This window comes from Garra rufa, chromosome 15 (assembly GCF_049309525.1).
Source record: "Garra rufa chromosome 15, GarRuf1.0, whole genome shotgun sequence".
In the NCBI taxonomy this organism is placed as follows: Eukaryota; Metazoa; Chordata; class Actinopteri; order Cypriniformes; family Cyprinidae; genus Garra; species Garra rufa.
This window is the reverse complement of record NC_133375.1, coordinates 7,530,633-7,543,955: the sequence shown is the minus strand read 5'-3', so window position 1 is coordinate 7,543,955 and position 13,323 is coordinate 7,530,633. Positions and strand designations below refer to the sequence as shown.

General features: G+C 36.5%; 1 protein-coding gene across 1 annotated transcript in view; it reads right to left on the bottom strand.

Moving 5' to 3' along the window:
* Nucleotides 1–87: 87 nt before the first annotated feature.
* Nucleotides 88–13,323, bottom strand: part of LOC141287083 (uncharacterized) — a 39,287-nt gene continuing 26,051 nt past the window's right edge. The window contains exons 3-7 of the mRNA XM_073819216.1: nucleotides 11,478–11,664; nucleotides 9,642–9,824; nucleotides 6,432–6,563; nucleotides 1,716–1,947; nucleotides 88–107 (exon numbers count right to left, since the gene is read on the bottom strand). Of these exons, the coding sequence (XP_073675317.1) occupies nucleotides 88–107; nucleotides 1,716–1,947; nucleotides 6,432–6,563; nucleotides 9,642–9,824; nucleotides 11,478–11,664 (754 nt within the window). The remainder of the gene's footprint in view (nucleotides 108–1,715; nucleotides 1,948–6,431; nucleotides 6,564–9,641; nucleotides 9,825–11,477; nucleotides 11,665–13,323) is intronic.

Here is a 13,323-nt window from a genome sequence, read left to right as displayed (position 1 = left end):
AGAAGATGAATGAAGGCCTTACAGGTTGGGACAATATGAGGGTGAGTAATTCATGACAGATTTTTCATTTTTGTGTGAACTATCTCTTTAAGGGTTTGTTGAGAAATCTGAAATATGATCACACAAAATAAGTCATTAACATAGGCTTTATAAGTACTAATAAACAGCCAGTATGTCAGTAATATTCATGCTAATGAATCCCTAAACTTAAGTGTTACCCAGCTTTAATTTGACAATCTTTTGTAAATGTTTAAATGTGACCCTGGACCACAAAACCAGTCTCAAGTCGCTGGGGTACATTTGTAGCAATAGCCAAATATACATAGTATGGGTCAAAATTATTGATTTTTCTTTTATGCCAAAAATCATTAGGAAATTAAGTAGAGATCATTTTCCAGTAAGATTTTTTGTAAAATTCCTACTATAAATATATCAAAATCTAATTTTTTTGCACCCTCAGATTCCAGATTTTCAAATAGTTGTATCTCGGCCAAATATTGTCCTATCCTAACAAACCATATAGCAACATAAAGCTTATTTATTGAGCTTTCATATGATCTATACATCTCAGTTTTGTAAAAATTTTACCTTATGACTGGTTTTGTAGTCCAGGGTCCCAAATGTGTTTACTTTCACTTTTCATACTTCAACTTAAAGGAGTAGTTCACTTTTAGAACAAAAATGTACAGATAATGTACTCACCCCCTTGTCATTCAAGATGTTCATGTCTTTCTTTCTTCAGTCGATAAGAAATTATGTTTGTTGAGGAAAACATTTCAGGATTGCTCTCCATATAGTGGACTTCAATGGTGCCCCCAAGTTTAAACTTACAAAATGTAGTTTAAATGCAGTTTCAAAGGGCTCTAAATGATCCCAGCCAAAGAAGAAGGGTCTTATCTAGTGAAACGATCAGTCATTTTCGAAACAAACTCACTATTTATGTACTTTCTAACCTCAAACGTTTACCTCGTCTATGTCCTCATGAACTCTGTTTTTTTTTCCGGTTGAAGACAGTTAGGGTATGTAGAAAAACTCCAATCTTGTTTTTTTTCCCCAACTTCAAAATCGTCCTACATCACTGCAGAAGTCCTGACCCAGTGTTTACAAAGTGAGCATGCAAAAAAGATCAAACGCCCTTCACAAAAAACAGCGATGTTGGACGATTTTGAAGTTGAACAAGAAAACGAGATGAGAGTTTTTTGACATACCCTAACTGTATTGACCCAGATTACACAGACTATGCATGTGCAACTCAGAGATGAGATAAGACAAGCATTTGATGTATGTAAAAAGTATATAAGTAGTCAATTTGTTTTGAAAATGTCTGATCGTTTCGCTAGATTCTTCCTTGGCTGGGATCGTTTAGAGCCTATTGAAGCTGCATTAAACTGCATTTTCTTAATTCAAACTTGGGGGCACCATTGAAGTCCACTATATGGAGATAATTCCTGAAATGTTTTCCTCAAGAAACATAATTTCTTTACGACTGAAGAAAGAAAGACATGAACATCTTGGATGGCAAGAGGGTGAGTAAATTATCTGTTTTGTTCTGGAAGTGAACTACTCCTTTAATGCATCCTTGCTGAATTAAAGTTTTAATTTCTTTCAAATACAAAAGGTTACTGACTCCAAACTTATATACATATATATTAGCAAAACATTAGCAGAAACAGAAACAATTATCAGGACAACTCATTGGTGTGTGTTTCTCTGACCTGCCGTTACTCGTGAGGGAGGCGTGCCGCTCTTCTTCTCTCCAGTGCTGGATTGGCTGGAGTTTGCCGAGTCGTAATTGGACAGCGAGCTGGAGGGTGAGCAGATGTCAAAATGGGCCGCAGTGGGGGCTGGGGTGGGCAGGGTGGCATTGGGAGAGGAGAGGCCTGAGTCGGGCTGCTTATACTCCAGATCTGTCGAAGGGTCCCGTGACAATACTCGGTGCTCCACACTCTGAGACGAAAGCTAGTGTTATTGTGAGGCGTAGAATAGTGACACTTATTTTGGCAGGATGAGTTTGAAGGCATAGTTCATTCAAAAGTTACAATTTTGTCATCATTTTGTCATTCAATTTTACTCATTCTCATGTTGTATGAATCTCTTTCAGCTGGAGTCAAACAGTTGAGGGTAGCCATTGACATCCATAGTACACTGTAAAATCGAATTAGTTGGGCTTACTTAAAAAAAAGCAGGCAAACTGATTGTCTAAAAAAAATAAGTAAAGTGAAGTAGGAACAGTATGTTGTATGGACAAATGCTTATTTAGTATAGTGTCTTACACATACTTGACTCTTTACTTTAGGTTTACTCTTGACTTAGTATTGCTACTCACTGACTCCCAGAGTGCATTGCGGCATGAATCAATTACGCAGTTGCTTGGTTTTACTGTTGTTGTTTTTATTTGCCAATTTAATTTGCTGTATTGTATCAGTAGTAGCACAACAAAAAGAGTAAATTAAATGGTTATTGTAACAATTATTAAAAATAAATAAAACTGAATTGTTACCATTGTTGTGATTCGCGTGCTGAATGTTAAAGTCTGTGTGTGATTTGAGCATTCTACCATAAATATTAAAGGACTGTATCAACCCAATAAAAAGCTTCTCAAGGTGTTTATAAAGAACAATAAAATAGTAAAGGATCATTAGGAAGCATGTAAAATACAGCTAATGATATATGTGTTTGTGTGTGTGTGTGTGTGTGTATATATATATATATATATATATATATATATATATATATATAAATAACATCAATTTATGAAATATTTGTGAAAATTTTCAGTTGTAATGAAAGTTCAACATTCAAGATGGCTTTAGGAAACTAGTGAAAGAAAGACAACTGCAGACATGGAGAAAATGAGTAAAAAGTCTATTAAGAATTGCCCTACCTAAAAAAATAAATGTTTATTTTCTTCTTCTTCTGTTTGTTATTTTGCACATTAGCGACATATTAGTGCACTGCTGCCTCTCACTGGTTTATCAATGTTGTTGGTTCCTTTGTGGCTACTTGAATATTTTAAGTAAGCGTCACTCAAAGTAGTAAGTAAATTGTTTTACTTGCCTTGAAAGTAGCTGTAACTTAATAATACCTAGTAAGTATAGCAACTAAGTAAAGATAACTAACTATATTTAAGTGAGGTATACTATTGGATTTTACAGTGTATAGAAAAATACTATGGAAATTAATGGCTACCGTCAACTGTTTGTTTACCAACAAAATATCTTCTTTTGTGTTCAGAATTAAAAAAACATACAGGTTTGGAACAACTAAGTAAATGATGACATAATTTAAATTTTGGGGTGAACTATACCTTTAAAGATGTCTAAGTGTTTTTGTCTTTTTCAATAGCCCTTGTGTTGCAAACTCTGAGTGTGCTTACGGCAGGGAATTCCTTTAATTACACAAAAGTTAATTACAGGCAGTAGTAGCAAATGAGAATGCCGCTTATGAGGGGGTGTGAAACCACATCACTACACTGGAGACATGGAATCGCTATTCTCTACATACTCTCAAGAACCTACTGAACCTAATTAAAGGTGCACTTAGTTATTTTTCCTCATTAACGTTTTACACATGAAGAACTGGTTAAGCCTGTAAAGCCTGAAAGTACTTACACAAAATGCATAAGTCATCACTCTATAACTCCCAACAATATGTCTTAGTAAGATGATATTTTAATGCTTAAGGTCTGTATTTACTGTGGGGGCAAAACATATAATGCAATGCAATACAATGATGATTGAGAGATAATTAGCATTATTGTCAAATAAACATTCCTCAAAAGCCTGATGATCATATTTGATACTCACAGTATACCATGATTTATTACAAATTTTGTATGGATAATTAAGTAAACCTAAGTTGCTTCAGTCCAATAAGTTTTCATCCTAAAATATTATTAACAATATAGTTGCATATAGTTATAGTTAATATAGTAATATAGTTAATATAGTTACAGCTAAAAGATATGGAAAAAATGGAATGTTTTAAAATTACACAAAAAGCCTTTTACTTGCTAAAAAGTATAATCTAGACTGACCAACAGGTTTTTCAGCAAATTTTTGATTATGTTGATGAATTAGATGCCTTAGAAAATTGCTTTTCAAATATGATACAGTAGGCTTTAGAGTTAAAATCTTGTACACCAACAAATGATGAGATGAGACTTATCCAATTTCATTTTGGTAATCCACATTACTGGACACATTCCCAAATTGAACATTATTAGAATAGATAAACAGATAAACAAGTAAATTACCAGAAACAAAGAAAACATACAGTGGTGGCCAAAATTATTAGAACACTAGTATTTTCTCCAGCTAAAAAGTTTTAAGTCAGTTATTTCTTTCTTTTGCTGTAGTGTGTCAGTAGGAAACATGAGTTTACATTTCCAAACATAATTTTTTCCATTAATTGTAATGATCCAGTGAGATTTTTGTTTGCACAAGAAGACTGACAACAGCCAGTGCTCCACACAGAGATCTGATCCCATCATCATCCAGTCTGCCTGAAATCTCATTAAGAAATAAATCAAACTGAGGCAGACTAAATCCAGAAGAACTATGGCAACATCTCCAAGATGCTTCAAGAGACCTACCTGCAAAGCTGCAGTACTGTTAACCGTTTCAGGCACTTGTGTAAAAATGCTGTAAAATGAGGATGCTGTCAAAAATAATATCACAAATAGATTTTCTTTACCAATTAAATTTCATTAACTAAATTAAATAAACATTTGGTGTGACAATCCTTTGCGTTTACAGCAGCTTTTGCAAAATTAATGTTTGGAAATGTAAACTGATATTTCCTACTTTTCACAAAAGTGAGTACACCCCTCACATTTCAGCAACCATTTTAGTAAATCTTCTCAAGGGACAATACTATAGAAAAGAAACTTGGATATATTTTAGAGTAGTCAATGTGCAGCTTGTTTAGCAGTATAGATTTGTTGTCCTCTGAAAATTACTCAACATACAGCCATTATTGTCAAAATAACTGTCCAAAGTGTCAGTATATTGTGTTAGCACCATTGTTATCTGGCACTGCCTTAATCATCCTGGGCATGGTATTGACCAGAGCTGCACATGTTGTTGCTGGGATCCTCTTCCACTCCTCACGGAGCTGCTGGACGTTAAACACATGGTGCTTCTCCACCTTACGCTTGAGGATGGCCCACAGGTGCTTCAGCTTCCTCAGCAAGGCAGTTGTCATCTTCATGGTGTGTTTGGGGTCATTATCATGTTGGAAAACTGCCGTTCTGCCTAGTTTCTGGAGGGAAGGCATCATGTTCTGCTTCAGAATGTACAGTACATAATGGAATCCATGTTTCCCTCAATGAACTGCAGCTCCTCAGTACCAACAGCACTCATGCAGCCCCAGAACATGATGCTACCACCACCATGATTGACTGTACTCTTCACCAGGGCATCGGCACACATGCTGGACACCATCTGAGCCAAACAATAGTTATAGTCTTATCAGACCACAGGACATGGTTCCAGTAATTCATGCTCTTGGACAGGTTGTCTTCAGCAAACTGTTTGCAGGCTTTCTTGTGAGCCAGCTTCAGATGAGGCTTCCTTCTGGGACGACACCTATGAAAACCGACTTGTTGCAGTGTGGTCTGAGCACTGACAAGCTGACCTTCTACTTCTGCAACCTTTAAAGCAATGCTGGCAGCACTCATGCATCTGTTTTCTGAAGCCAGGTTCTGCACCTGACGCACAGAACGAGTGCTCAACTTCGTTGATCGACCCTTGCAAGGCCTGTTCCGAATGGAACGTATCTTGGAAAACCTCTGTATGACCCTGACCACTGTAGTGTAACTCGGTTTCAGGGTGTTACTGAACCTCTAATAGCCTTGGCCATCTTTGTGGAGAGCAATAATTCTAATTCTCAAATCCTCAGAGAGTTCTTTGCCATGAGATGCCATGTTGAACATCTAGTGGGCAGTATGACAGAATTGTACTTGAAGCACCTAATTTTAACTGCTCTAATACAACATACACAAGTTTGTATGGTCCTGTCAAGCAGGACTTTGCATAGTTAACAAATATACTGCTATCACTTAGGGTGTACTCACTTTTGTTGCCAGCTATTTTGACAATAATGGCTGTATGTTGAGTTATTTTCAGGTAACAGTAAATCTATACTGCTATACAAGCTGACTACTTTAAAATATATCCAAGTTTCATTTCTATAGTATTGTCTATAGTAGTATTGTTGAGAAGATATACTAAAATGGTTGCTGAAATGTGAAATACTGTAGATACTGTAGTGTTCTAATAATTTTGGCCACCACTGTACTTCATTAACATATTTTGTACTACTGTGAATGTAAACAGAGACATTTTATCAATTTTGAAGAGAATTTAATTTACTTTTGTTGTAAAGCCCTTGTTTAAGATTGCTTTGCTTGTGTTTGTGCTGTATCTCACCATGTTTTCGACAGTGCGGAGATACTTGGCACACTGTTGATGCCCGTTGTATTCAGCCAGGTCTGCCGCTGAGAATCCATCCTGATCCCGTATTCCTAGATCCACTCCATTCACTACCAGAATCTGACAGCACTACACAGAGACACAGACATCTACATTAACACCCAGATAATTTGGAGCTGTTTTATTAAATATATTTACTTCTGTCTACTAAAGCAAGCATTACTATAACTATTGCGTTCCATTACTATTCCAATTGCTCATATTGCTTACTTACTAAACAAACCCTGAGTTTTATACTTTGGAGCATAATCGAACATACATGTTAGAAATATTTTCACATGTATATCATAGAGTTTTGAGAAAATGTTGTGTGAATATATGCTATAAGAATACTGACTGATTCAATAATGCTTCCAACTATATAGATCAATACTACATTCATCACAACGGTTCTCGGCACATAAGCTGTATGTATTTCTGCTGAAAGAGTGTATGCTCTTCCTGAAGGGTGTGGATATTTGTCTGTTGACATATCTGACAGTTTAAGAAAGAGGGTTGAGTAAAGTGTGAGCGGTTTTCATGAATGCAGTAAAAGGGTACTTTGTGGATGACAGCTGTCATGCATTTGGCCCTCAGGTGGAGAACGAGAGACAATACTCTCTGAATGTTTCTGTGTCCCGCTCTTTCTGTCCACAGCCTTTAGATGGATAATGTTACAAACCAAAAAATGTGTCGTGCAACTGTGGAAAATTCCAAGCTTTCTGCTACACAACACTTTCATAAAAATCTCATATAGGTTATAGTATAAATACAAATTTCTTTAAATATTTTTTTTTCTTAATTCTGTATTAAGAATTTATTCATTCTAATAATTTATTCTATTCTAATCAATCAATCTAAAGTAAGTGTGTTGCATGTCTGATCAGTGGATAAAAGTGAATATCATTATTGTATCAATGGAAAAAAAAAAACAAGCATTATTTAGCGATTGAACCATATTACAATGCAACTGAATAAGGTTCAGGTTGATGAATAAATAAATGCAACCAACAAAGCACATACCAGTTATTAAATATAACATAAAAAATCATAACAGTTACAGAAAAGTATAATTTATTATTCCAAATGCCAAATAAAATGCCAAAAAAAACTATAATGTAGACTAAGTGTCACAAGGAAGGTCAGAGACGTACGGATCCATTTGCAGCATTTATTGAAACAAAACAAACACAAAGGGGCAGGCAGAAATCGTCGTCAAAAACAGGCAGAAAGGTCGGGGCTGGCAGCAAGAATCAAACACGGGAGGGAGTCCAGGAATCAAAACACAGGGAAAACAAACTCGGGAAGAAACGCTCAGAAATACATACCATACGGAACAATAAGACTTCGCAGAGTGGTTGTGTGTGTGAGAAGCTTAAATGCAGTCAGTGTGATGAGGTGCAGCTGTGAGCGATAATCAGTAAAGTGAGAGCAGGTGAATGCAGTGATTAGTGCAGTGGCTTGTGGGGAATGAAGTCCATGAAGTGTGGTGCAAGAGTTCATGATGACAGGATAGACCAGATACGTGACACTAAGTAACACTTTACAATAAGGTGTCATTTTTTAACAATAGTTAATGTATTAACTAACATGAAACAACAATGAACAATACATTTATTACACTACTTATTTATCTTTGTTAACATAGGTAATATAAATACAGTTAATTGTTTGCTCATGTTAGTTCATAGTGCATTAACAAATGTTAACAAACACAAGTTGTGATTTGAATTAAAAAATGAAATTAACATCAACTATGATTAATAAACGCTGTAGAGGTATTGTTTCTTTCTTAGTTTATTAACTAATGTTGTTAACTAATGTTAACTAATAAACCTTTTTGTAAAGTGTTACCATAGGATTTAAATGAATTATTGTAATTTATTACAATATATTGTAGCCTATATAAAATAAGAAAAATAATTTCACTTGTTAAATAATATGTAAAATGTCTATTGAATTGCTATAGACTCATAAATTATGCAGAGACTTGAAAATGTAATGTAAGTCATTGTCATGATTTGAGCCTCAGTCCCCCTGGGATCACAAACTCTTGCACCATACATCATGGACTTCATCCCCCACAAGCCACTGCACCCATCACTGCTCACACCTGCAGCTCATTCTCACACACACACACACACACACACACACACACACACACACACACACACACACACACACACTGGTTTACATGTTTTATGGGGACATTCCATAGGCGTAATGGTTTTTATACTGTACAAACCGTATTTTCTATCGCCCTAACCCTACCCTACACCTAAACCTAGCCCTCACAGGAGATTGTGCAAACTTTTACTTCCTCAAAAAAACTCATTGTGCATGATTTATAAGCCTGTTTCCTCATGGGGACCTGATAAATGTCCCCACAAGGTCAAAATTTACTGGTATTCCTATCCTTGTGGGGACATTTGGTCCCCACAACGTGATGAATACCAGGTACACACACACACACACACACACACACACACACACACACACACACACACACACACACACACACCTGCAGTTAATCACACAGACACCATATAAGCCACTGTCACACTTAGCTCTTGGCGAAGTCTTGTATTGCCCCGGCTGCATTTCTGAGCGTTTCTTTCCGTGTTTGATTTCCTGTGTTTTGATTCCTGGACTCCCTCTTGTGTGTGATTCTCGCTGCCCGCCCCGACCTTTCTGCCTGTGTTTGACGACGATTTCTGCCTGCCCCTGTGTGTTTGTCTGTACGAATAAAATGCTGCAAATGGATCCGCTCGTCTCAGACCGTCCTTGTGACAGTCATATTCTAGACATGTCTGGTTAAAAAATACACCTCTGGTTTGCAATGCCAAGAAATAATGTTGTGCAATGTCAAGTAATTAAACAGAATAAAGCATAAATCAGGATGTCTTAATAAATAAAATTGTCAAAAATGTTAAGTTTTAATTACCCAACATTGTTTGAGTCTCCACATCAAAAATATCAGAAATATTTTGATTCCTTTACTAGAAGAATGTGGTCATGATTCTTCACATCATGAACATTTTTTTATATCCCAATATCATTTCCTAAAGATGTGTTGTAGATGTCCGAGCTGTAAATACACATGTAATAACATTTGCAAGTCCAAAGAGATGTAGGAAACATTCACATACAGTAGTTTCTGTCACATACCTCCAGCTCTCCATTCTCGGACGCGTCATGAAGAGGAGTACCACCCCAGCTGTCTGTCACTATCTCCCCGCCGTGCAGGAGCAGCCAGCTGAGAACCTTGGCATGGCCGCGGCTGGCGGCAAAGTGCATGGCAGTGGCCCCATCATTGTCTCTGTCAGACAGGCTAATTTCTGTGAAACTCATCTATACAAGACAAAAAGTAATAAGTAGTTTGTATAGACATGATAAAATGCTCATTTTCCCTGTTTGCTGACTTCTCAGTATGCAGGTTATGTTAATATAAAACAAGTCTGATCAAGAACCTTCAGATATAATGTTAAAAGAGAAGCTGACTTCCAGAACAAAAATGTACAGATAATTTACTCACCCCCATGTCATCCAAGATGTTCATGTCTTTCTTTCTTCAGTTGTAAAGAAATTATGTTTTTTTGAGGAACACATTTCAGGAACGTTCTCCAAATATTGGACTTCATTGGTGCCCACAAGTTTGAAATTCCAAAATGCAGTTTCAATGCTGCTTCAAAGGGCTCTAAACGATCCCAGCAAAGAAATAAGTATTATCTAGTGAAACAATAGGTTCTCTTAGATTATAAAAAGGTAAGCAAGAAATTGTTCTTTAAAGAACCTTTGACTGAATGGTTCTTTGTGGAACCAAAAATGGTTCTTCTATGGCATCGCTTGAAGAACCTTTTAAAGACAATCTTTTAGGACAATTATAAGGGCCCACGCCCTTTAGGGGCCCCCAGAGATCTGCTTTGGTGTGGTAGGGGGGCCCAACCTCATATTTTGTCATAGGGCCCAAAATTGCGAGCGGCGCCCCTGCTCCCAAGGCTCAAATCTTTATGTTTTGGGGCCCTGATATCTTTACCTCATGTCATCTTCAGAGCAGGTTTAGATAAAGCAGACACATACACAATGTTTCATTAGCACACAAGATAATTAAAACATTTTTTTCTTCCACAAAGTCCACTAAATGGAGAGAAATCCTGAAGGGTTTTCCTCAAAAATACATAATTTCTTTACAACTGAAGAAAGACATGAACATTTTGGATGACAAGGGGGTGAGTACATTATCTGTACATTTTTGTTTTAGAAGTGAACTTCTCCTTTAAGCTTTAGATTTTATGTAGCTCCGCCCTTTTCAGCTGTATTTCCACGGCATGAAGGTAATGTCGTACAAATTTATGAATAAACCGCTCGTTTAAAAACTTCCCGATGTACTGACATTTGTTATGGCATCTATTTTGAACATTACAATTCTCATGCTAACTTTTGTTAATGCTACAATAAGTAAATCCACTTCACCAGCTAATTACTCTTTAAGTCAGTTCAAATACAGGATTCTAAAGATGACTGTGCACTTTTTCTCTGATGCTGACTGAAAATAATTACATTTAGTTTGCAGTGCCAACCAACATTTTGTGCAAAGTCCATTAAACAGAATGAGGGATAAATGAGGATGTCTAAAGAACTGCAACTGTCCAAAATATACAATAAAATGTAACATTGTTAGATCAAGTCTCCACATTAGAAAAATCTAATCCGTCCCCAGACGCCTGAGCAGAGTTTGTGCCTGATCAGCACAAATACTGTTTTTATACAAAACTGCTTCACATTAACATCTCATCCCATAAAACTGTGATATACTGTCTTATCTCTTATTCATGAAGACAAACACTCCATGAAACTTGACAATCATAAAATTAAACAACAATAAGAAAAACAATAAATGACCAAAAAATGAACCCGGAAAAATGATGTAGCAAAATAGTTGTAAATGGATGCTTTAAATCATACATTAAACATTAAACATTACCATTACTGTTTTTAGCTCACCAGCCAGACAATGACAGTGTTGTGTCCCATCTGGGCAGCAGCGTGCAACGGTGTCATCCCATCATTGGCTCTGATACTTGGCTCCGCCCCGCAGTCCTTCACTAGGTACTGGACGACTTCCAGGTGGCCCTCCTGACATGCAAGGTATAGCGGTGTGGCACCATTCTTAGTTTGGAAATTGACAACTCTAGAACACAAGCAAAAACACAAAGGAAATTATACAATGAAATAAAAGGTGATTAGAGATATAACAAATGTTTAAGGTTATTTCTATATAATACTTCCTCTACCTGTACATACACGTAAACACCCTTTTTAAATGTAAAAACGTGGAACACAAGCAAACCCTGACCCTTTAAAATAATATGAAATAACTACTTTTAATTACAGCATTATTGCATGTGTTTATACTGACATTTAATGATACTTTCCAACAATTGAAAGAAAAAGCAGAAAGCATCTATCTCACTAGCATTATACTAGGGTGTTATAAGTGTTGAGCCAATGGTTGCTAAGCTGTTCTAGGTAGTTTGTTAGCATGTTGCTATTGGTTCGTTTGGGTATTCGGATGGTTGTTAACGCATTGTTCTGATTTCTGTCTGAAGTCACAAGAAGCCACCCTGAAAAGGTTCGTTCACCCAAAAATTAAAATTAGCCCATTATTTACTCATTCTTCAGCCATCCTAGGTGTATATGACTTCCTTCTTCTACCTGGTCTTAAAAACGCAATCAGTGGGCACTTTTTCACAGGACGCGAAATACATACCAATAAGTACATATCACTGCAGTTTCCAAAAGAAATGAACACTAGATGCAGTAAAACTCTGACACCTTTTATTCCTTTTCACGCAAAGTATGATTTACAGAGTTTAATAAAGCATAATTTTTGCACAATTATTTGAAGAATATTATATTATGACTTAAAAACAATTTTAATATGCTGGGAGATTTAAAAACTGATGCTTTTGAATGTCACAATTACATATCCAGCTTCATATCTATGGGTTTTCATAGAAGGTAGGTTTGTTCAGTAGCTCACCCAGTATGGAGATGTACTTGAGGGGTGAAAAGCAACGGTTCAAATCCCTTGTAACTATGGTTCGACAAATGAGGTCAAATCTACACACAAGGAAGATTCAAATGGTGTCAACAAATGTGTTTTTATATCAGTTTTGCTTTTGTTAACACTATCAGGTAGGTTTAGGGTTGGGTTTGGTGTAGGGCATATTTCCAACACAATAGAGCATTAACTTTTAGCAACAGTCCCTGGATATTTGAACTCTGAACCACTCCAATACGTACCTGAAGCAATGTAATAAAAACATGCCAGGGTTCACATATTGAACCTGTGTTTTAGCACCACTCAGTGGACACTTTTTTTTTTAAACTGCCACGAAATGTGAGGTAAGGTAAAACAGTACTGCTAAAAAGTACCCAGAGGTAGGTATTTTTATGAGACTGGGTTGTCCTTCTTTAGCAAAGGAAAACCTGTCTCCTCTTGGCTTAAATATCAAAATCCTCAGAAATTCTTCTTTACAAATCTTCGTTTTGTACTTCTAATTCGTGACCATTGTTTTGTTTTGATCTCTCCACTGATGTGTCTGCATTTGTCACTTCACATGCACAACTCCAACATCCTACGTCATCTGCCCGGAGCTGCTTCCGAGCACAATAGTTAGCGCAATCTAGATTAAAGTGGTTATGTTTTAAATATGGATATTTCTTCTTACAAAAACGCATAGATTCACTACAGGAGGCCTTTATTCATCCCTCAGGGCCATGTAAGGCACTTTTTATTATGGATGGATGCACTTTATTGGACTTGTTTTGAACTGTTGAAGAGAAA